At 48.3% G+C, this 25,062-nt stretch overlaps 1 protein-coding gene across 8 annotated transcripts; it reads right to left on the bottom strand.

The window, feature by feature from the left end:
• Positions 1-1,679: 1,679 nt before the first annotated feature.
• On the bottom strand, positions 1,680-22,180 carry SEC13 (SEC13 homolog, nuclear pore and COPII coat complex component). 8 transcript variants are annotated; one of them, XM_038003565.2, is made up of 10 exons: positions 22,080-22,159; positions 20,331-20,508; positions 19,262-19,306; positions 16,521-16,669; positions 13,781-13,932; positions 13,161-13,294; positions 6,330-6,463; positions 5,793-5,916; positions 4,789-4,935; positions 1,680-2,131 (listed from the first exon to the last, which is right to left on the bottom strand). In XM_038003565.2, exons 2-10 carry the CDS (start codon positions 20,469-20,471, stop codon positions 2,018-2,020), a joined length of 1,140 nt encoding a protein of 379 aa, XP_037859493.1. In that variant the 5' UTR covers positions 20,472-20,508; positions 22,080-22,159; the 3' UTR covers positions 1,680-2,017. The 8 variants fall into 8 exon arrangements, with proteins under 8 accessions (XP_037859493.1, XP_007983410.1, XP_007983411.1 ...); XM_007985219.3 differs by having other exon boundaries at positions 16,521-16,636; positions 22,080-22,157; XM_007985220.3 differs by having other exon boundaries at positions 16,521-16,636; positions 20,331-20,364; positions 22,080-22,142.
• Positions 22,181-25,062: the final 2,882 nt, after the last annotated feature.

Raw genomic sequence — 25,062 nt, 5'->3', positions numbered from 1 at the left:
ATCGCTCTTAAATCCTCCGTAACCTTAGCCACGCTCTCTCATCCCTCCTGTTCGCCAAGCTCTGCCTCTCTCACTGGGGCTTCCCTAGCCTCCGGCCATCTTGGGGCCAAAGCTCTAACACTTTGCCTCTCTTGTGTCTTCAATCTGTTCTCCTCCAATGGCTTCTGATTTCCGCCTTAAAATACACCCAGGTTCCTAATCCTGAAAATGTCTGTTGTGCACTGATCCCACCCTCCCCTCATGTTACTGTCTCCATTTCCTTTCCCTTTCCTCGTGTCCTCTTCTTTACTGTGTCCTGGCCCCTCCAAACTTGAACTTGACTCTCATCCCCACCGCTGTACTGAAACTGTTCTCTCAGCATTGCTGGTCATCCAGCCTTTTAGTCTATGGACTGCCAAGAGCCATAGGACCTCAGGGTGGGACTAGTTCCTTCTCGGTAGTTACTTGGTGACAGCAGCTGGCACCATAGGAAGCCCAGGCCCAGGCTTGAGGATCACAGAGCATATCAGGGAGGCAGACGTGGATGTGGCTCAAGGATTCGGTGTAGAACTCTACGCTCAGTAGTGCACGCGAAGGTGCTTTCCTGGGCTTTGCTTTTCTGAGTAATGGAAGGAAGGAAGCAGCTGTTTTCATGTTGGTCTCAGAAGGCTTGGGTTTTGTGGGGTGACTTGGGAGGCTGACTGGGCCAGGCCATGGCCTCTCTATCCTCACCTTTAACCAAAGTGGTTTCACTTTTTTGCATGTTACATAGTATGATCAAATATTTATTTTTTTTTTGAAAAAGGGGGTTTTGCTGCTGAAAAAGGAGGGAAGGACAAGAAGTAGGTAGACTAGGGGTCCTGAGGCAAGTGGGCTGACCTTTTATCTGGGCCGATTCATACAAAGGTTTGGTGTGAGAAGCACCCTTGGATTATAGCTGAGATCCCCCCAGCTCCCACCCTGATGCTACAGTGGGGAGTAACTCTTGAGACAGGCCAGACCCAGGTGCTGGCTTTACGTTTGCACAGTCCAGGGCAGGGCTTCTACCTTCTGAGCGCTTCCTCATTAGTGAACTGTGGACACCCACACAAGGTTCTTGTGTTGCTTAAATTAGTGAGTGTGTGAAAGATCCAGGGTAGTGTCTGGCTCACTGCAGGCTCAGTGATGGCTGTGGCGATTGTCAGGGTCACAGGGCCTCTGCTGAAAACCTGGTTCAGGGTCAGTTAGGTCTCCCATCACAGGGCCCTCCTTTCCCTGACAGGGTCAATAAGCTGAATGAATTGTGCCCACTTTCTGGGCCAGCTTCATAGCTATTGGTGTCTGGTTAATATCACCTTGCATCTGCATGGCATTTTGTGGGTCACCAGATGCGCTAGCTCATTTGAGTCCTGCAGCCATCCTGTAGGGCAGACTGTATTAGTCCCATTCTGCAGAAGAGGATGTGTACGGAGAGGTTGAGCAGCAGAGCCAGGGCTACAGTCCTTGTCACCAAAGGCTGAGTCCAGTGCTCTGTATGGTGCTTTCAGTATAAACTGAATCAAAGAGATGCTCATGCAGTGACAAGCCACCTTTGTGGGTGGGGTTGAGCCAGGCCATCACAGCCATGGCCTTTGTGAACGTTGTTCTAGTGCACGGACCGACAAGAGTCAAACTGAGCTGGCGGGGCGGGGTGGGGGGTGGTTAGGATAACGCAGCGGGAATTATAAGCAATATGACTTTATTTAGTTACTTTGGAAACAAAACCCCCCAAATAATGCCTGAACCCAAAGGTACATAAAAATGGCCCAAAATAGTTTAAAATGGATTTGAACTTCATTTGCAGTTTCTTCCTCATAACATGAGCGCTTTCAGCTGGACAGCAGATTACAAAGCATCTCCGATAATTAAGGCAGATGATCAATCTGTGGCTGCATCTGTAACTCCTCCTGGGAAAACAATCCTGTTGGAGTTGGGGGCTCTTCCCAGTTGTTTGGTCAGTTGGCCCAGGAAGGGGCAGTCCTGGAGCTGGCGGGTGGGGAGCCAGGCCCCACCTGTCTTGTCACTGCTCGTTCTGCTGGCCCTCTGTGACTGACGCTGACACGGAGCCCTGGCCCTTGTTGACATCACTGATGCACACCCACTGGCCGTCAACCGACTCCTTCCACAGGGTCACCTGCAAGTCAAGTCAGTGCACAAGCAGATTATCACGGGTCTGAGGCCTTCCCTCTGCTGTCCCCTAAATACGAGCCTCATCCCCATCAAGAACCACTGCCCAGAGGCTTGTGGATGAACAGAGCATGTCCCTCCTCCACTGAAATCCCACCAGAATGAGAGTCCAGGAATAAAAACTCACAGAAAAAAAGAAGTAACAATAACAGCAGCTGTGGATGATGATGTCAACACAGGATACTGTTTTCACCAAACTGTGAGAGAGCTACAGTGAGAGGATATGGGATGGCAGGGAGCAGGGTTTATGAAGTGTGGTCCCCAGACCAGAGCATCAGTCACCTGGGAACTTGCTACAACTGCAGATTCTTGGGGCCTGGAACAACTGATTAAGAAGCTCTGGGGGTGGGGCTGGCAATCTGTTTTAACAGGTTTAACAATGCTGCAGTTTGAAAACTACTGTGGTAGAGGAAGGTAACAGATCAGTATGTTGTTTCTACACTGAAGTAAACTGTATAAGAAATAGCTAAGAGCTGAAAAGGTTTGCCCCTGGAGAGTGAAAATTAGGAGGTTGCATTAAAAAAAATCAATCTAGGCCAGGCGTGGTGGCTCCCAGCAGTTTGGGAGGCTGAGATGGGTGGATCACCTGAGGCCAGGAGTTCGAGACCAGCCTGGCCAACAAGGTGAAACCCCGTCTCTACTAAAAATACACACAAAAGAACTAGTCGGGCTTGGTGGCAGGCACCTATAATCTCCCAGTGGGGAGGCTGAGGCAGGAGAATCGCTTGAATCCAGGAGACAGAGGTTGCAATGAGCCAAGACTGCCACTGCACTCCAGCCTGGATGACAGAGTGAGATGCGATCTCAAAACAAAAAACAAAAACAATCTAAAGCTATGTACATATATTAGTTTGATTAAAAATGAAAATAATGATTTTGATTTTAAGAACTCTTGCTTTAGGGACAAACTTTATTCACTCAACACACTGCAGAAAGCTCTGGGATTGAAAACATACTAAGCCCTTTAGCTAAGGGTGCTAATGGAGACAGCAAAATAGGCTTATAAAGAAGAAAAGAGCAAGAAGCCTAAATGCATAGTGACGGGGACCCCAAAACATTGCATGTACAGCCAGGCACTTGCTTACAGCCTTGTAAAAATCACTGTGGGCCTGCTTGAGGCAATCTGGTCCCTTGGTCTGTCCTGAGTGCCATCACACCTGGGTTCTAGTCCTGACTCTGGCACTCACTAGAAATATGGCTTTGAGAGGGGGCCTGCTAGATCTTTCTGGGACCACTGTAGATGAAAGGGACCCTCGGTCAGAAAAGCTGCCTGCAGAGGCTCTCAGATCTGCACGCCCATGTTCACAGCTGCACTATTCGCAATAGCTATGAGGTGGCAGCAGCCCAGGAGCCCGCTGGTGGAGGAATGAGTGTAGAAATGGGGTGTAGGCTGTCCATACAATGCAACACTACTTAGCTTTACAAAGGAAGGAATTCTGATATGTGCTACATACAGCATGGAGGAACCTTAAGGGCATACTGCTAAGTGACATAACCCAGTTGCAAAAGGACAAATACTGTATGATTCCACTTAGGTAGTTCCCTAGAGCAGTCACATTCACATAGACAGAAAGGAGAAGGGTGGCTGCCAGGGCTGGCGGGGGAGGGGCGGGCAATGGGGAAGGGAGTTATTTAATGGGTACCGAGTTTCAATTTTGCAGCTGAAAAGAGTTCTGGAGATCAGCTGCTTCTCTGCCTTGCCTGTGTTGGTTGTGCTGTGAGCCACACAAATGAAAGATAAGACATGGAGCCAAAGTGGCCACTGGGAAACAGTAAAAGACCAACACAGGCAAGGGAGAGAAGCAGCAAGGGCTGGCAGGATCCAGACCAACTCGCACTTCAGACGCAGAGCAGATGTGCCTGAAAACGCAGCACAGCCACTCCATGTCGAACTGACCCTGTGGAGTTAGAGATCTCTGTCTTACAGGGGAATTCAGCTGGGCAGATGGCCGTGGCTTGTTACTGCTTCCTTTCTGCGGGTAATTTTTCCTTCTAATTGTAAAATACACGTAACATAAAATGATCTTGGCCATTTTTAACTGCACAGTCCAGTTGTGTGAAGTACATTTGTATCCCTGTGCAGCTGGTCTCCAGAACTCTTTTTAGCTGCAAAATGCAAACTCTTTCAATGCACCCACACTGTACCTGACTCTTACCAGCATAACAAGTATTCATAAACTCTACAGATTTTTAAAAAGCCTTTTAAGTGTTAGGGACAAAAGAGTCCCCAATCTTCTCGCTTTTGTTTATGGGTTCTCATACACTTACTTTTTTGGCACAGCTAACTGAACATCACCATGAGGTGACCAAATGGTTAGTAGGGTGATGAGCCTGACTGGCCCTGCCACCTCATAGTTTTGGGACCCCCATGCAAGTCAAATCGCCTCTGTCAGCTTCTTTCCTCATCTGTGAAAGGGGGACATATTAATACTACCTCAGGGGCTGTGACATTAATGATGTAACTAAGAGGCACACTCAACACGCAGCCCTGGCTAAGGCTCCTTCCCAGCCTGCAGTCAGGTGGGAATGTCAAGTGCGCTCTCTAGTGGGCGGGGTGAAGACCAACAGGCCATGTCCACCAAGCCGTGGGGAATGGGTATGTACCTTATTGTCTCCACCGGAGACAGCCAGGATGTTGGCTGTGATGGACCAGCTCACATGCCACACCACATCATTGAACTTGTGCAACAATTTAGGGGACCACGTATTGCCTGAGGCATCATCACAGGTCCAAATGAACACACGACCGTCCTAGGAAGAAACAGGATAGAGTCAGGAGATGGGGGCAAGACTGTGTTTGCGATGTCCTCCCCATCTAGAGCCACGCAGCACCTCTCTGCAGGCACAGGGTGGGGGATTCAAAGGGGAGCCAAGGACCTCTGGGGCATCCACAGCTTTGCTTCTGTCTCTTCACACTGGTCAAGAGTGTCCCGGATTCCTTTTCTCATCCAAGTTTCGGAGGTGGACTCTGTTGCTAACTCAGATTTTCTCTGGGGTTTTCCTGATGCCTGCCAAGTCACTTCCACTGGCTACCTATACCTTCTCAACTGAATGGGCAGAGCTCTCCAAAAACCAAGCTCTGAGAATGAGAAGGCACAAGCAAAAAAGCACAAAAATCTCAAATTTAGAACCAAACCAAACAGGTTCCTATGATGTGAAAGGCCTGGCTGGCTCCCTCTAGGGTGGTGGCATGTAACTGAAGGCTCGCCCTTGGCAGTCCTTGCTGTCTGGGAAGGTGGCTCGGTAGCTGAGCCTAGAATTCCCATCCCTTCCTATCCCGCCCCATCATTGCTTGGGAACACTCGGAACTACACCTGGGCACCTTGGCTCCCTAGTCTCACAATGGGCGGAAGGGAAAATTCATCCCGAATCCGCCTCCTCCTTGGTGCTGGTTCTGTTGTAGCTGTCTCATCTCAGTGGAGGCAGACCACTTATGGCTTCTGACCCAGAGTTCCCCACACGATGACCTGACTCCCTGTGCTCTGGGCCAAAGGTGCCTGTTGCTCTCCCTTTACCTTCACAGAGGACTTTCCGCTAAGGAGACTAACAGCTGATGGGCCTGACTCGAGACTACATGACAAGAGATGCTCTCGTGGCCCTGGGCTGACCTGGGAGCAGCTGGCGATGGTGCTGGTGGGCAGGCCGATGGAGGGGGCCCAGGCCACATCTCGAACCCAGTCACTGTGTGCTTCTAGCTTCTGCTCCTCCTTCCACTGGCCGTCCTCCTCCTCCCTAACAGCGGGGACAGAAAGAGAATCAGCAGGGAGCTGCCTGGGGGCCTTTCCCACACCTCAACTCCTCCCCTACCCAACAGGCTCTGCCTGGGGTGGAGAAGCGATTCCATCTTTCTTCTTTCATTCATGGAGTTTGTGGCATTTTATTCCCTTCACCCCAGCCATAAAAAAAACCCTCCGGGAAATGCTCTGCTTCCACAGCCAAAGAGTCAGCTCCAACAGTTGGGAATTAGGTGAACAGGTGTTGTGTTGTTTTTCAAGGATGTCCTTCGACAGATTGAAAACAGTATTTTACTGGCAGAAGGGAGAAAGAAAGGTGACTTTGTTTCTTGTGAGTGTGGCTGAGTCATGGTGAGTAGGGTAAAGGGTAGAAATGTCCCCTCAAAAAGAAAGCCACATATCCCTACTTACTTCCACAGCTTGATGAGGTTGTCACAGCCACCTGATGCAAACCTCTTGATGTAATTGGGTTTCTGCCCCGAAGGCTGGTCTATGAGGCTTCCAGGTACAACAGCAGGGGCCCAGCTGACGGCATTGCAGCCAATCTGTAAAGATGGAACACATGGTGACTCTGCCTTGCAAGAGAACACACTGCTTTCGCAGACCCAAGCCTGCTGTCCCTCTCTCCTCCGCTTCTCAGGACTGGACTGTGTGTGAAGGCTGACATGAAGCACTCATCATGTGGTCCACTGCTCAGAATTCTCCCTCAAGGATCCCAACAGTCTGTGCATTTTTCTGCAGTGTGCACTAAAAGTAGAAATTAAGAACTCCCACAAATTTAAGAAACAGGACATGTTTTAAACACATGAAAGAACGGTACATTGGAGCTTTTTTTTTTTTAGAAAAATCTTTTATTATAAATGGATCAACAAAAATTCTGCCACCTGCCTGAAAAGCCCTGTCATTATGCCCTTCCTAATCACAGCTCCCTCTACAAGTAACCACTGCCCTGACTTCTAACCCAATTTCCCCCCTTTTATCGCCCAAATGTGCATCCCTTGACACTATAGTCTTATCCATTAAACATTTTTTTGGAATTTTTTTTTACATCTCCTACTTTGCAGATTCCTCCTCTGATTTTTTTCCTTACAATTTTTCTGCTGAAGAGAGCCTAGTCTCTCGGTCTGGGTTTTGTTGCTTTATATGCAGTTCAATATGTTCCTGTGAATTCCTGAAAACTGTCAGCTGGAGCCAAGACTGGACAGACTCAGGTGTGATCCCTTTGGCCAAGACTAGAGCTGGTGTGTTCTCTCATCAGCAGGCACGTTAGATTGTCTCTTATATTAACAGCTGTCAATAACTCAGGCCTCTCTGAATTCACTGGGTCTTGCAAAATGGTGATACTCTAATTCTATCCTTTCTTTGTCATTTATTCCATGGAATGCTCCAGATAGGGGTACTTCTCATTAACTACTGGGTTACCCAGGGGTAGAGGTCTGATACGGTTTGGCTGTGTCCCTACTCAAATCTCATCTTGAATTCCCACGTGTTGTGGGAGGGACCCAGTAGGAGGTAACTGAATCGGGGGGCAAGTCTTTCCCATGCTGTTCTCGTGATAGTGAATTAGATCTGACGTCTCATTAGACGTCATTAGACAGTCTCATTAGACAGTCTCATTAGATCTGATGATTTTAAAAATGGGAGTTTTTCTGCACAAGCTCTCTTTTTTGCCTGCTGCCATTCATGTAAGACGTGACTTGCTCCTCCTTGCCTTCTGCCATGATTGTGAGGCTTCCCCAGCCACATGGAACTGAGTTCTCCATCCTCTTTCCTTTGGAAATTGCCCAGTCTCAGGTATGTCTTTGCCAGCAGCGTGAAAACAGACTAATACAAGGTCAGAAAGGAAAGCCTGGATAAACGCTTGATTCTTTCTGAACTGGTTCTGTCACTTTCCAAAGATGACTGATTCTCCTCTTTATTTATTATTAACAAAAACTTTTTTTTTTTTCAATTGAGACAGGGTCTCACTGTCACCCAGGCTGAAGGGCAGGTTGGTATGATCATGGTTCACTGCAGCCTCAAACTTCCTAGGCTCAAGCGATCCTCCCACCTTGGACTCTAAATTACTGGGATTATAGGTGTCAGCCACTGCCCTTTTTTTTTTTTTTTTTTTTTTTTTTTTGAGACGGAGCCTGGCTCTGTTACCCAGGATGGAGTGCAGAGGCGTGATCTTGGCTAACTGCAACCTCCACCTCTCAGGTTCAAGTGATTCTCCTGCCTCAGCCTCCCATGTAGCTGGGATTGCAGTTGTGTGCCACCACGCCTGGTTAATTTTTGTATTTTTAGTAGAGATGGGGTGTATTAGTCCATTTTCACGCCACTGATAAAGACACACCTGACACTGGGTAGTTTACAGAAAAAAGAGAGGTTTAATGGACTCACAGTTCCACATAGCTGTGGAGGCCTCACAATCATGGCAGAAGGCAAGGAGGAGCAAGTCACATCTCACATGGATGGCAGCAAAAAGGGAGAGAGCCTGTGCAGGTGAACTCTTCCTCATAGAACCAGATCTTGTGAGACTTATTCACTATCAAGAGAACAGAACAGCATGGGAAAGACCTCCTCCTATGACTCAACCACCTCCCACCAGGTACCCCCTATAACATGTGGGCATTCAAGATGAGATTTGGGTGGGGACACAGCCAAACCACATCATGGAGTTCTGCCATGTTGGTCAGGCTGGTCTCGAACTTCTGACCTCAGGTGATCCGCCTGCCTCAGCCTCCCAAAGTGCTGGGATTACAGGTGTGAGCCGCCGTGTCTGCCGTGGGCCCAGCCTTTTAACCCTCATTTCGTCTTAGTTCTATATATTAATGCTGAAGTCTTTGTAGTCATTTTTGTTGTGTGACATGTATCCTCTAGTAGATTCCTCAGGAAGGGCTCCTAGAAACAGTAGTCCCTGAATTTTTTTTTTTTGAGACAGAGTCTTGCTCTGTGGCCCAGGCTGGAGTGCAGTGGTGCGATCTCGGCTTGCTGCAAGCTCCGCCTCCTGAATAGTCCCTGAATTCTTGCATATTGATAATAGTTCATATTCTTTTTTTTTTTTTTTTTTTTTTTTTTTGAGACGGAGTCTCGCTCTGTCGCCCAGGCTGGAGTGCAGTGGCGCAATCTCGGCTCACTGCAAGCTCCGCCTCCCGGGTTCACGCCATTCTCCTGCCTCAGCCTCCCGAGTAGCTGGGACTACAGGCGCCCGCCACTGCGCCCGGCTAATTTTTTTTTTTTTCTATTTTTTAGTAGAGACGGGGTTTCACCATGGTCTCGATCTCCTGACCTTGTGATCCACCCGCCTCGGCCTCCCAAAGTGCTGGGATTACAGGCGTGAGCCACCGCGCCCGGCCAATAGTTCATATTCTTTACACTCGAAAGCTAATTTTAAAAACAGCTTTGATATGGTATAATTGACATAAACTGCGTATCAAGTGCATGATTTGGTGAATTTTGACAAAAATATACCCTGTAGGATCATCACATCACCTCAATCAAGATAAGGAACATGCCCATCATTCCAGAAAGTTTCCTCGATCTCCTGGTAATCCATCTCCCCATCCTGCAGCCCCCAATCGTGGTGACCACGGGCCTGCTCACCTGCACTTCCTAGATATTACAGCAGTGGAATCACAGTGTGTCCTTTTTTTTTTTCACTCAGCATAATTATTTTGAAATGTATTCATCTTCTTCTTAAGTCATTTCTTTTTAATGCTGGCAGTATTTCCAAAGTATGGATATATCACAACTTATCATTTACCTGTTGATGGACATGTGGACTATCTGCAGTTTTTGGCTAGTAAAGCTGCTATAAACTTTTGTGTATAAGTCTTTGTGTGCACTTGAAAGTCAATTTTCCTGGTTATAAATCCCTGGCCCATACTTTCTTTCCTTGAGTATTTTAAACATGTTATTCTTTTTTCTTCTGCACCAATCCTTACTATTGAAAAGTCTGACAATAACCTAATTGTCTTTCCTCTTTAAGTCACAAGGTTCCTTTTCTCTAGAACCCGCCAAAATTTAAAGTCTAATAATTTTACTAGAATTATATCTTTTCGTTGGTGATGCTGGGTTGATTTTTTTTTAGAGACAGGGCCTCACTATGTTGGCCATGTTGGTCTTGAACTCCTGGCCTCAAACAATCCTCCCACCTCGATCTCCCAAAGTACTAGGATTACAGGCTGAACTAGCTCGCCTGGCCTTGTTTTTTTTTTTTTTTTGAGACAGAGTCTTGCTCTGTCGCCCAGGTTGGAGTGTAATGGTATTATCTCGGCTCACTGCAACCTCTGCCTCCCAGGTTCAAGCAATTCTCTTGCCTCAGCCTTCCGAGTAGCTGGAATTACAGGTGTGCACCACCACGTCCGGCTAATTTTTGTATTTTTAGTAGAGACAGGGTTTCGCCATGTTGGTCAGGTTGGTTTTGAACTCCTGACCTCAGGTGATCCACCTGCCTCAGCCTCCCAAAGTGCTGGGATTACAGGCTGAGCCACTGCACCTGGCTGATATTGTTAAGTGTAGGGTATGATCTCTCAATCTCAAGTTTCAAATCTTTGTTTTTTAATTTTAAGAGAGTTTTCTGGATTACTTTTTGGTATTCTGTTTTCCTTTCCAGGGACTCCTGGTATTCATATGTTTGACCTTTCTGCCTGTCTTTACTTTTGCTCAAAACCTTTTTACCTCTTCACTTTTTTGCTCTTGAAATGTTTCCTTTTTCACATTGTTTATCCTTTTCAGGCAGGATCTGCTGTGTTTATCGACACTTGCATTTCATCTAACTTAGTCTTCTGAAATGATTTTTATTTCTAATTCTTTCCTGAGTTCTGTCGCCTTATTTCTGATTTTTAAAATGTTGATTTATGCTATTCTCTCATGCTGTGTATTGTTAGACTGTCACCTGGCTTGATCTGAAATAGCGGGTTACAGCTTGGCTCTGTTATGTGGGCGCATCTTTCTAACGTACTCTCACTGTCCACAGGGAGGGTATTTTGCATATTCTTGTTTCTTATATAATAACTTTGTATGCAATTTCACTTCAAAGACTTTCTGTTATTTTTAGGTCAGATGAGTTTTCCTGATAAGAAAGGCTCAGGAAAGTCTAAGCTCAGAACTCTCCCTCATTTCTGTGTAGTGTTAAAAAATGTGGGAGATGGCTTTCAGGAGTTCCTGTCTTTGTTTCTCTTCCCCACGTTGGTCTACATCTCATCCTTCCTTTCCTGTGTCCCTATCCAGCTCAACTGTGATTTCATTTCCAGCAGTTCCTCTTCCTGAGGGGGCCTGCCCCAGAGGCTTGCTCTGGAGGATCACAGAGCTCACATTTCTTCCCGCCCCTTCAGCCTTTCTTATTGTGGGCCGCTTGCATTCACTCGGTGTTAGAGTGCAAACCCCTCCCAGTCATTTCTCCAAAGATACACAAATGGCCAATAAGCCCCCAAAAGATGCTCACCATCATCTTTGATTAGCAAAATGCAAATAAAAATCACAATAAAGGCTGGGTACGGTGGCTCACACCTGTAATCCCAGCACTTTGGGAGACTTAGGCAGGCGGATCACTTGAGGCCAGGAGTTTGAGACCAACCTGGGCAACATGGTGAAACCCTGTCTCTACTAAAAATACAAAAATTAGCCGGGTGTTGTGGCGTGTGCCTGTAGTTCCAGCTGCTCAAGAGGCTGAGGCGTGAGAACTGCTTGAACCTGGGAGGCGGGGCTTGCAGTGAGCTGAGATCACGCCACTGCATTCCAGCCTGGGTGACAGAGCAAGACTCCGTGTCAAAAAAACAAAACAAAACAAACCCAAAACATCACAGTAAGATACCACCTCACATTCACTAGGACAGCTGTAATCAAAATGACAGACATATGTTAGTGAGGATGTGGAGAAAGTAGAACCCTCATACACTGCTGATGGGAATGTAAAAGGGTACAGTTACTTTGCAAAACAGTTTAGCAGTTCCTCAAAAAGTTAAACAGAACTACCACATGACTCAGCAATTTCACACCAGGTATAGAACCAAGAGAATTAAAAACATATGTTCATGCAAAAACTTATCTGCAAATGTTCATAGCAGCGTTGTTCATAAGGCCAAGAACATCAATCATCTGATGAATGGATAAACAAAATGTCTATATTCACAATGGAGTACTATCCAGCCATAAAATGGAATGGAGTGCTGATACACGTTATGATATGGATGAAACTTGAACTCATTATGCTAAGTAGGAGAAGTCAGCCACAAAAGACCACAGATTGTCTGATTCTACGTACAACTGATCCTCAATTTCATTTCATTATAATGTTGACAAGATAAAAAAAAAAAACAACTCTCAGCGGGGCCCTGCCTGTGTGGAGTCTGTGCGTTCCCTGTGTCTGCGTGGGCTCTCTCCTGGTCCTCTGGTTTCCTTTCACACCCTAAAGATGTGCATGTTCGCTTCCCTGGTGCGCCTGCATTGTCCCAGTGTGCGTGTGGGGGCGTGTGCGAGTGCTCCGCTGGTGGAATGGTATCCTGTCCAGGGCTGGCTTCTGCCTCACGCCCTGAGCTGCCAGGACAGGCTCCAGCCACCTGTGACCCTGAACTGGAATGAGATTAGAAAAAGAATAAATACTAATTATTGTAGAAAACTCATAAAATATCCAATAATCACACAGATGCATGACAGCAAATGATGTGGTATTAGTCATATGAGCCCCCCACACTGGTTATTGTTGGGTTTTGAACTGTGTGGTGGTAGGAGGTAGGACATTGATGTTCACTTTGCAAACGTTTGTTCCTTGATTGAACCACCAACATCACAACCGCTGTCACTAATTCATCAAAAGTTGGGTAAAGAATGACCTTGTTTATATTAATATTTCTTAAATGTATGCATAGCTCACATACTTTTAAAAAATTGTAATAACACCACTCCATTCTACAGGGTCCCAATGACTACTGCAGGGCATGTCACCTGGACGCAGCCATAGCTAAGGTGGCAGTGAGCAGGCTGCTGCTGCACCCTCCTGGTACCCAGCCCTCCCCTGCTTGGGAGCACACAACAAGGAAGCAGTGCCAAGTCCTGCCTGGGCTGAATGAGGCCCGTGCAGCCTGGTCTGGTTTCAGAGCAAAAAGGCCCAAAGCTGCTCTATAGCAATCATGTCTGGTCAGCTGACCCCTCCCCGGCCCACTGCACAGCAGGGACCCTCCCCTGCCACCTTCTAGGGAGCCTGCAGACACAGGGCAAGGCAAGCACTCTCACTGCAGGAAAGGCAGGGGCTGGACTCACGGTGTGAGCATTGTTGATCTTCTTTACTTCCCATTGGCCTTCCCCGGTGTAAGTCAGCAGGGAGATGGCCCCATCTGAGCTCCCACAGGCCAGGATCAGGCCATAGTCATGGGGGGCCCAGCATACTGAGTTCACTGTAGGAAGAGGGAGAGTGCAGTGAGCAAAGCAGGGAGACCGCGGCCCCAGGTTCCGCCTTCCACAGATGTACTGTTTTACTAAATTTCCACAACAAACAACTGTAGGAGTCACCAGGGGGAAGCTGTAATTTGGTCAGCTGAGGACACTGAAAAAAAAACTATCACCTACTAATACCATGATTTCATAACCTACAGTCTGTCTAATGAAAAACTGGGTAGGACAACAATCTGAGAATGAAGGGTAGTCCTTAAAATGAATAATCCTGAAGAGAAACTCACTTGTCTTTTCTTATTTGTTTTGGACTGGCTTTAGGTCTTAGGGCCTTACTCAGCTGCCGACAGACTAGCAGAAAAGCCAACCAAAGCTCAAGGGACAGACAAGAGGCACCACGAGGGGCAGGGAGCCAGGGCTCTGGCCGGGACAGAGTCCCCCTTTTTTACCCAGTGTTGCCCTCGCCCGCTCTGTTGCCATGATCAGCGTACCTGAGGAGTCGTGTCCCGCGTGCTCGTGGCTCTTCTCCCAGGTGCCATTTTCCTCTCTCCAGATAATGACTTTCCGGTCATAGGAGCACGATGCCAGGATGTTGCCATACATGGGGTGAGCCCAGGCCACTTGCCACACAGGACCCTCATGACTGCAAAGTGAGAGAGAGGCCAGAGGAACCCACAGTGCCTCTGCAGGCACTACTTTGGACAGAACTAAATGGCTCCCTGAGACAATGTATCAGGGCAGAACTGCTTAAGAACTTCAAAGGGAAAGCTACACAATGCCATTTCAAAAGGGGTGCTCAGTGGACAGTGAGGAGCCTGAGGTCCTAAGAGGTTAAGCAACCTAAGGTCACAGAGTCTGTGAGAGAGAGTTGAGCCTCTGGGTCAGCCTTCCTGTCCTGGCCAGGCAGGAACCTCACTTGTCCAGACTGCAGCCAGCACTGTCTATATGTACTGTCTACAGCATAGTCATTAATTGGTCCAGGGTTTCCAGCCACAAGTGCTCAGGAAATATTTGTAGACTCACTTGCTATTCATCCTTCCTGTCAGCTTCCTGAGGAGGCATTATCGGTTTCATTTTGATATTTTCCACTACTCTTTTAATTTGTTCAAAAGGCATGTCTTTCCCATCTCTTCTGATCTTTATCCATTCACCTTATAACAGGTACTATCTGAGCAAATGCTCTGTGCCAGGCTTTGTATGGGGACCATTTCTCTGGCCCAGGGAAGGGTTTTCACCTTAGCACCCAAGAGGTAGAGTAGCATGGTAGAGTTAGTGGTTAGGAGACCAGGCCCATTCCCCCATTCACTAGCTCTTTAGGCAAGGATATTTTTGTCTCTTTACCTGAAAATGGAGAAATCAATAAGAATTCTTTCATAAAGTTTGGAACAATGCTTGGTAGAAGGAAAGAAAAAAGCCACTCAATACCCATTAGCTATTAGTGCTGCTCCTGGTTTACTCCTTCACTGTGGGCTGCACACACTCAAGTCTCCTCCTCCCTCTGGCTGGGACAACAGGACATTCCCAGTCCCTACAAAGGTGCTGCTAATGAAACTGTGAGTAGACTCAAACTTCCAACAACTAGCACAGTTTTTACTAAGGCAAAAAAGAATGGGGTGGGAAATTTTTTTATCCCTCCAATATTTCACATCCTTTGAATGTAAGAAAAACAGCAGAAAGGACAGAGCCACAGCAAACATAACTGCCTTGGCCAACAAGCTGCACTGCGGCAGCTCTCTGCCTGCCCAGGGACTCCTGCATAGAGAAGCCCGATTTGGCTCCTCAGTCACTTGATCATTTGAACTCAGACAGAGGGGAACTTCTAGGCCCACTTCCCCAAATGGACACTGACTTAGTTTAAAAACTGCTTTTTAATTCAGTTAACAAACATGTGCTGAGCACCTACCTGTCATGACTCTTGATCTTGCCTATGCATTCTGGGGAAGGTTATGGACCCTCATCAGAATAATGCACAAAACACACAGAACTAGGCTTATAAAGAAAATTCAATTATAAATTATACACTAATCAACTTTTTTTTTTTTTTGAGAAGGGATTCGCCCTGTCACCCAGGCTGCAGTGCAGTGGCACCATCATGGCTCACTGCAGCCTCAAACTCCTGGGCTCAGGCCATCCTCCCACCTCGGCCTCCCAAAGTGTTAGGATTACAGGAGTGAGCCACCTCACCCAGCCTATTATCAAAATATTATAAAGCAATTTATGAGATAGTGATGCATGTACGTCTTTGTTAACACTTCAAGTAACAAACTCTAGTGGCAGGTCTAATAACCACTGTAATTTCAAAGTCGTGATGAGCATAAGTGATATTCTGAGGTAACTAAGTAACTGTGATGTGTGATAACAATATCTGTGACTTCTACTGGTGACAAAGTGACAGGCACTACAAATACTACTGAAGTTTCTGGCCTACAACCATAATTGAAGGAAATGCTAAATATCAGAGTCACTGAAAATGCATTTTTTTTTTCCCCTGTCCCAATTCATCAACCCCTGAATTCTACTCACAGAACCCTTGGAGATCCATGGCACCCAGAAAAACCCACAAATACGTGAAAGGTAGTGAACTGAGGGAAAGCAGTAGAGATGTGGCCATAAAAATGAGCCAGAACTTCCTTAAGATCTCAGTAGGAAGCAGGGCAGGCCAAACATTTGTAAATCATCACTGAACACCTGCCATGGGCAAACAGGCAGAACAATGGGATTTATAAAATGATAACATTCTTACCTTATTCTTATGGCGATGCTTTTGTGACGCTTTAGGTCATACTGGCTAAACTTGCATGAAATGGTACTGTTTACCACTTTTAAAAGTAGCAGTAGCTGCCTGCACTAAAGACTTACTGTGTGCTGGGCCCTGCGTCAGGGCCTTGCATGCACTAGCTGGATAGGAGGTAGCACTGGCCCAATTTTGAGGATGAACAGATGAAGGCTCTGAGACAGAAACTGACTCATTTGCCCAAGGTCTTCTAATGGGTACATATAAAGTGGCAGAGCTGAGACTCACACCTGCATCCACCTGTGCCCTTAACAGCATCATCCCTGGGGACGTCTGCTGAGGACAGCCAGGCTGGCTGGGATCCCAGCGTCCTCTCTGCCAAATGCACTTTGGGGTTGCTCTGAATCTGGGCTCCCATGCTTTGCTCCCACGCTTGAAGCAGGGCCTGAGAACCCACACCATTCCTGGAGCCCTTCCCTGGGCTTGCCAGCACTTACCCCCTGAGGTCGGCGATAAGGATCTGCCCTCCATTGCGCACATCAAAGATTTTGACGGACCTGTCTGATGAGCAGGTTGCCAGGCGGGTGCCGTAGTAGTCCATCTGGGCGTCGTGCTGCAAAGGGAGGACAGCTGGGAAGCCTGCAGGCTGGGTGGGTGGGCAGGTAGGGTGAGGGCTGTCACCACACAGAGTCTAGTTTGGACCAGAATCTCCCTGAAATCAATCTAATCTCAAAGTATCATCACCCTCAGGCAGGAGGCTAGCATGTAGACATTCTCACTTCACCAACAGGCAATGTCCCTCTGAAAGGGAAAAGCAAGCCACACCCAGCGGGTGTCACAGACCCTTTACATACCTCAGGGAAGGGCCCTTCCGTTCCTGTTCCGCAGGGTGGGTATGGGAGAAAAGAAGTTGGCCTAGCTGCCTTCTTCTTCCTCCATCCTCTCAGGCCCTACTCTGTTCTTAGGCTCCGTGGGCTAAAGGGGAATACCCCTAGGTTCAGCTCAGCCCTAGCACCTGATGCTAATGCATGGAAGCAGGCCAAAGGAGTGGGCCTCTGACTGCCTGGAGTCCCCAGTCAGGTCCTCTGTGATGCAGCTCTGTCCTGGACACAGGGTTCCATTGAGATATTTGGGCTCTTTCTTCCAGCCCTGGTCCTGGATCCTCTGTGAACTTTTGTATTGGGGTTTCTGCTTGACCTTTTCCCTAGTGGTGTGCCCAGAGCTTCCCAGACCTTCCACCCAAGGAACACAATGCCTTAAGTGTCACTGCTCTCACCACTTGTGAACCGAATTCCTTGATGCTGACTGAGCATGCAGAACTAGGCCTGGCCCCTGCCTGCAGATCCTTGTCCACGGGATGATGGTCTCTGAGGCACCATGCCTCCCGCCCCACTGAATACCCTGGTCCCTCCTGCTTGCTAGCCCTGCCTATTCCAATGGATGTCACTTTCTCCAGCTGTCCCACCCTGGGAGTTTCAGGACTATCAGCTGCACTCCCACGGCCACCAAGGGCAATTATGCCCATTCAAAGGCACTCCTTCTGTCTGCCTCAGATGGAAATTCTCACCTCCCTACATGAGGAACACAACCTGATTTTTCTTTGGGAACTCCCTCCACTGTATCAGGCCTTGGGTTTCTTGGAAGGCAGGCAGTACAGGGGTTTTTCTGAAGCACTTCTCATGCTTCTCAGTGGAAGGAGGCAGGACACAGTACCTTCCAGATCTAAATCCTATCTCCTTAGTTTACTTGCTGTGCAAACTTTGAAAATACTTCATCTCCTTGAGCTTCGGTTTCCTTATCTTTATTATTTACCAACATCCTATGGGCCTTAGTTCCCTTATCTTTAAATAAGGTTAATGATAGCATCCGTCTCAAGGGTGCTTGAGACGTGTTATGAAGTTAAACAAGATATTGAATGAAAAGTACAGCTGGGCGCGGTGGCTCACGCCTGTAATCCCAGCACTTTGGGAAGCTGAGGTGGGTGGATCACCTGAGGTTGGGAGTTCAAGACCAGCCTGACCAACATGGAGAAACCCTGTCTCTACTAAAAATACAAACTTAGCTGGGCGTGGTGGCGCGTGCCTATAGTCCCAGCTACTCAGGAGTCTGAGGCAGGAGAATTGCTTGAACCCGGGAGGCGGAGGTTGCAGTGAGCTGAGACTGCGCCACTGTATGCCAGCCTGGGCAACAAGAGTGAAACTCTTGTTTCAAAAAAAAAAAAGAAAAGAAAACTACTTAGCATGGGGCCTGATACTCAGTGAGCATGCAAATGTTTATCATTACTACTTTGCCTCATCTAGTTCTCAAACCAAACTCATACAAGTAGGTAGCATATCTATTATTTTTCCCATAAGTAAATTGAGGCTGGCTCAGAAAAGTTAAGATACTGGCTAGGGAGTCTCAGATTGGGTCTTCCTGCCCATGATGTCATGCTATCTCCAAGGAGGCGTGGTCTCACAGCTAGACCACTCATGACTGAATCCAGAGAAATATACAACTCTGGGACTAGACAACCTCTCAGAAACCCAAAAGCAACTGTTGGTGGACAGGTTGTGAGGGCAAGAACCCTGATATGAAACACTGTCAGTCAGCTGTCCAGGGTCTTGCTCAAAGGCTGCTTGGCCCTGAATGACGGAGAGTCTGTGTTTTTCCTGCTGTAGACTTTAACCTCTGGACCTTCTCCTACAACCCTGTCATCTTATACTGAGCCCTGTGTTTACCTCTCCGGAAATGCCCTGAGTACGACTTCTGGTTCAAAGGGCCGTGCTTGGCCTATTGTCTTGGTGGTTTGACTGGGCTTTGCCTGGGGCTTTCACTGTGGCCACCTTCTGCCTCTGTATTGAGTCATCTTTCTATACTCCCCTTTCCAGTGGGGCTAAGAAGTGACAGCAGGAGGAAGACAGGTGGGAAGACTATTGTCAAACCTCTGCACCCACTCAGCCTTCATCCGAGAGCAGGTTACTGTGTTGGCTGGAACACTGACAGCCTAGAACTACAAACTATTCCCAGGTTCCTCCCAGCAGAGAGTGACCAGACTGCCACAGTCCTAACAACTCAGAGGGCACTGCTGGGGAGCCTAGCCATACCCCGAGATTACAGGCTGATGGGCAACCACTGCAAAGCCACCCTGGATCCATGAATGATCAACAGAAAGGGGTAATGAAAAACCCAAATTGCTTCCCTCCCACAAAAATGCCCACGTCCACAGCCCTCCAGGGAGGGTAATATTAATACTTACAATCATGTCCTCATGGGAGGTATCCACAGTGTTAATTACTGACACCTAGAACCAAAGATATCGCCGGTAAATTAACTGATGGCAGAATACAACCATCTCAACGAACAACTGCATTCGTTCGTTCATTCATTCATTCACTCAGTAAGCATTCATTCTAAGTACTTTCTTTTTGCCAAGCACTGTGCCAGGAACTAGATACACAGACACAAAGAGGAACTTTTGCCCTTGAGAAGCTTCCGAATAATGCTAGTGTGGCAAGATAAATTCTGTAATGGTGGTTTGAGTGTCCCATAGGAGCCTGAGGGGTGGGGTGGTAGACATGAATTGAGCCTTAGATGATGGGTAGGAATTTGCAGGTGGCACAGGAGAAAATACCAGTCCAAGCAGCCAAGCAGAGGGAATACATGAGGAGAGATAAAGAGGTCTGAGAGCCTGATGTGTGTGGGAAAATGGCAAGCAGTCCTGGCTACTCTTAAGGGTGAGGAGAGACCCCAAGGGAGCTACAGCTGGTGTTCCTTTCCTGGATGACAGAGCCTCTGATGTTCCAGGCAGTTTATGCATAACAAGGTCATTACTTCAGACTGGGAGACTTGATTAGAGTTTTTCCTGAGGCTGCTCCCTGGTCCATCACCTAGTGGGATCCAGGATTGAACAGTTTGTAGGGCTGGAACATGGTGTCATGGTCATCACCCTCCTCTCCATTCTTTGAGGTCCAGCTCAAAAAGGGCCACCCATCACCTTTCTTGATTCTCAGATCCTCAAATGGCTGGACTCTCTTGCACATTTTCAGCACTGACCACAAACAACATTTTATGCCGTTTCTTCTCCTCACTAGAAGGTGAGCTCCTCGGATCCATAGTCTGAGCCATCTGCAGTTTCAAATCCCCTCAAATCATCCAGCACAGTGCTTTGCAAATAGAAGGAACTCAGTGACTATTTGCTGAATGAATAAGTAAATGAACAAAAGGTGGTTTTTTTTTTTTTCTTTGCTCAACCACTATTCTCTTAAATTCTTGGGACAGAAAAGAGGACTTAAAAGAAGTTTCATTGTGGAACAGACATTTCTTACCATTTTCCCCATTTCATCTTTTCCAGCACAAGCCCTGTAGGTATAAAGTTTGACTTGTGTTTTCAGAAAGGCAGACACTGGAAGAGGATGGCTGCAAAGTAGTTCAAGAGGTACACACCAAGTAAGCACAGGTTCTCTCATCAAATTCTAGACTCTCTAAAAAACAGGTCCCCGAAGTCTGCAAAGGCAAGTAAGGACAATAAGGAGTTTCCTCCATGTGCTGAGCTGTATAGGTTACAAAGTGCATGGGAAGGCGGGGAGGGCAGGGTACCAAGGGCAGAGTCAGTCAGAGACCTACAACAGACTAAGGAACTGAAGAAGCCCAGAGAAGAGAAAGCACTTGCCAGAGTCACAGAGCTAGTTAAAGGCAGAACTGGGAAAAGAGCCCCATTCCCTAACCTCCTAACTCCCAGTCCACAAAACTTCACTCCACCAGGCTGCCTGTCTAAAATGTAAAGCAGTTGTTACACTGAGTTCTGTAAAGCTGAGGATAAGTAGGTTCAGGAAGAAAGTTTACTGAGAGGTAGTTTCAACCAGGTTACCAAAGGACCTTAGAAATAATCAGCATTTAATTCTAACCACTCTCACCCACCAGTCACAGCTGATGAACCATGCTTCTGAATGAGACAGAGAGAGAGAAGGGGGAGGGGAGGAAAGAGGGAGGGGGAGAGAAAAGGAGGGAAGGAGGGAGGAAGGAGGCAGGAAGGGGGAGGGGGGAGAGAGAGTGGGGAGAGAGAGAGAACGAACTTCTTAGAGTACTTCTTCCCAGGGACCTGGTGTTATCTGGTCCCTGTTAACACCTGCACTCAAAATAATTCACCTCTTTGAAATCAGATAATGAGTTAAAAATTCATTTAGGATGAGCTCAATGTCAGAGCATAAGAGCCTCAACTCTAACCTGCAGTGGAAGAGCCAGAGGTGAGTGATTTACACCTAACCCTCTGCAGGGCAAGAACACAGTGTTCTGATTTCTAGGTTCCTGCAGGTTCCCCCAAACCTGCTGCTGAGGCACACCCATGTTTCTAAAAGAATGCATGTACTAGATATGCCAGGCTCAGCCCAGATACTTCCATTCTTTAGTTCTCATTCAGTCATTCATTCACTCAAGGAGTAAGTGTGGAGTGAATGTACACTGCAGATGCCACAGAAACTTAAAAAACCCTGAGCCCCTGCCTTCGGAGGGTCGTTCAGGCCATCTTCACGTGTCCCGAGGTGCCCATCCTACCTGGGGGCCCTACCCCGAGCAACTGTTCAATCATCTCTGCTAGGGGATGTAGTAGGCGGCAGAAAGGAATGGTTAGGAGGGTTCAAATCTCGGCTCTACCACTTAAGCAGCTGTGCAAGAGGCTCCACGTCTCCGAACCTTAAGTGTCCTCATCTGTAAAGTGTTGAGAAGAATGGCACCTTCTTCACAAGGATGTTAGCAGCCTGTGATTACAAACAATGCTGAGGACTCGGTATAGAGTAGCTCCTCTGCTGTTCCTCGTTTTGTATTCAATTGTTGACAGAAAAGAAGGAAGGGAGGCTGGCAGGAGACGCGGCAGCGGCGCGCCCCGCAGAGTCAGGGAGGTTCCTTGGCCTCACCTCTGGACTCCCCTCGGAATGGTCCGCAAGGACGGGGCCAGAGGCCCCCAGATCTCTAAGCGGTGGAGGGGAGCTTAGGATTTGGGACTCAGCACGGCCGAGGAACCCGTGAGGGCCGCGACCGTGGCCTTCACCCTGCTCGGCCTCCTCAGTCCCAGCACTCACCATGATTGCGGCGGTGGCTGCTCCGGGTCTCGGACGTGGCAGCTCCCGGCGGCGCCTCGGAATAGCTCACTTCCGGCGCCCGGCCCTCAAGCCGCCGGGCCGTGGCGTAGGAGCCTCCGGGCAGCAACGCGCTCGGCTCTCACAACAGTTCCGCGCCTTCCAAAGGGCGCGCCCCGCCCTCCCGAGGCCCAGCCGCTATCCTCCAGTGACGCCGAGAACAGAGGGCTGGGGCTCTGGTTGCCGCAGTGACCCTGACGAGGGGGGCTTTGGAATCTGAACCTCTGGTGGGTCTACTCTCCCGACCAAGTCTGCCCTTTTCCTGAGATCCATAAACGAAAGGAAGGATTAATATAACTATCGGCTGGGCGCGGTGGCTCATGCCTGTAATCCCAGAACTTTGGGAGGCTGAGCTGGGGGCGGATCACACGAGGTCAGGAGTTCGAGACCAGCCTGACCAACATGGTGAAATCCCGTCTCTACTAAAAATACAAAAATTAGCCGGGCATGGTGGTGCGCGCCTGTAGTCCCAGCTACTCGGGAGGCTGAGGCAGGAGAATCGCTGGAACCCGGGAGGCGGAGGTTGCAGTGAGCCATGACTGCACCATTGCATTCCAGCCTGGGCGACAGAGGGAGACTCTTGTTAAAAACAAAACAAAACAAAACAAAAAAAACCTGTCTATCTATCTATCTATCTATCTATCTGTCTAACACCTACCTACCTACAGCTTCACCCGCCTCTCTGCGGCTCTGGGTGAGACTGACCTTACGATGAATGTTGTAGGATGAGTGATGTCTTGGGAGTAAGTAGACTGTCCTAGTGCTTCCTTGTTGTAGTCCCCCCATCAGGACCCAAGGACTGGGACCAGGGCAGAGGAGGCCAGGGAATGCCCCTCACCAGAGGCTGGGACCTCTCACCCTGCCATCCCTAACCCCTATATAGGACTGCCCCTTCCAAACCGATGCCCCGGGGTCCTGAGTAAGTCCCATCAGGGAGATTCCCCATAGGCAATGAAGGATCTCAGTCAGGCTCCTGCAGCTAGAGCCCTAGACCTAATTCCCAGCATCCCTGACCCCAGGTCTCTGGCTTCCCAAGGTAGGGCAGCTGAAGGTTCCCCACAAGCGCAGTGAGAATGCCACACTGGAGGACACAGCCTGGGTCCCCCTCCCCCTCAGCCACATATAGTCTAACCCTGGGGCCCTTGTGATATTAAGGAAGCAGGTGAGCTGGGGTAGGCCTTGACTCCCCTTGGGTAAGTCACAGTCCTTCAGTTTCCTCTGCTGAAACTGGGAGTAAGGACCCTAGCTGGAGATGGTCACTGCTTGAAGGAAGATGTTAAGGCTCGGAGAGTGTGAAAGACCCAGACTGTCAAGGAGCTTTGGAGAGGAGGCCAGGGGAGTAGGGTGTTAGAACTAAGGGCCAGGCCTCTGGGCAACTCTTCTACCCCACTGCAGCTTTCAAGATTTTTTATTGCCCTCTAGTGGAGAAATTGTTGCAGGGGTGTGAGGGGGTGGTGGTTAGGGTAGAGCAGGGAACAAAGGCAGGTTTGGGGGGATCTCCTGGATCTCCTTTTTTTTTTTTTTTGAGATGGACTCTAGCTCTGTTGCCCAGGCTGGAGTCCAGTGGTGTGATCTTGGCTCACTGTAACCTCTACCTCTTGGGTTCAAGCAATTCTCCTGCCTCAATCTCCTGAATAGCTGGGATTACAGGCATGTGCCACCATGCCCGGCTAATTTTTGTATTTTTAGTAGAGATGGGTTTTCACCATGTTGGCCAGGCTGGTCTCAAACTCCTGACCTCTGGTGATCTACCCGCCTCGGCCTCTCAAAGTGCTGGGATTACAGGTGTGAGCCACTGCGCCCGGCCAGATCTTCTGTTCTTTAAGGAACAGGCTCTGCCTTGGATCTATAGCTGCACCACTGACTTTCTAGGTGATAAGGTCAAGTCACGTTTCTCTGAGCCTCACTTTCTTTGAGTGGAAAATGAGGACAAAGGCATATTAGATAAATATAATGCATGAGGCATAATTGTGATTAAAATAATTTCCTTGTGTAGACACTGATGTTGAAGAGATTGGGGATTTGTGACAAGCAACAGAACTATATCTTATTCATTAAGGTATTTGCTGTAAGGTATTTGGCCCATAAGGCACTATAATATGGAGGTTTAGAGTGCAGAGGCTGGTATCAAGACTGCTAGGTGTCAGTGCTGGATCTCCTGCTTACCTGGTGGGCATGCTCTTCACCTCTTTGAGCTGCTGTCTCCTGCTCTTTTGAGTGAGAATTATACTAATACCTCCTCTGAAGGTTGATACTGGGATTAAATGGACCCTTGGATATGAAACTGCATTTGGAAGTTGGATGGGCCTATGACGCTTGATTTGGGGATCAGTTCAACCTAGGAAGAGCTGTGATTGTGAGTGTGTGAGTGTGTGTGTGTGTGTGTGTGTGTAACTCTCAACCCTTGGGCCAACCTTAGGGATTACTTCTTGGTCTGGGCATATTCTCTTTCTCTGCCAATGTTCAGCAGAGGTTTGTGAAGTCCAGACTCCTTGGGTGCCAGGCTTCCCTCTGCCTTACTGCTCTCCCCAGTAGGGGGTGCCACCTATATCCTGTGTCTGTATTCCCCATCTCCTCCCTCTGGTTAATCCAGACCCCAAATCAGGCTAACTTTCCCTGATTTTTGGCCCCCGGCCCCTTGCCCCCAAACCTCCTCCTCTGCCTCCTGAGGCCCCGTTCCCCAGTCTTCTTCTATGAGATGGTCAACTATTCCTCATAGGTTAATGGCTCATGGCAGGGTAAGCCTGTCTCCCTCAAATGGTGGGTGTTCAAAAGGTGTGACCTAGTGGAAGTAGAGAGACTGCCCGTTGAGCCGTGGGCCCTTGGGCAAAGGGCATTTCCCTCCCAGGGATTCTGTTTCCCCCTGAGTTCAACTCCACAAAGCGCGGGGACCCAGCTGTCCTTCAGAAAAAGGCCTTGTGATGTG

Source organism: Chlorocebus sabaeus, chromosome 22 (genome assembly GCF_047675955.1).
Source record: "Chlorocebus sabaeus isolate Y175 chromosome 22, mChlSab1.0.hap1, whole genome shotgun sequence".
NCBI lineage: Eukaryota > Metazoa > Chordata > Mammalia > Primates > Cercopithecidae > Chlorocebus > Chlorocebus sabaeus.
The sequence above is the reverse complement of the archived record's forward strand: the minus strand, read 5'-3'. Positions and strand labels throughout refer to the sequence as shown.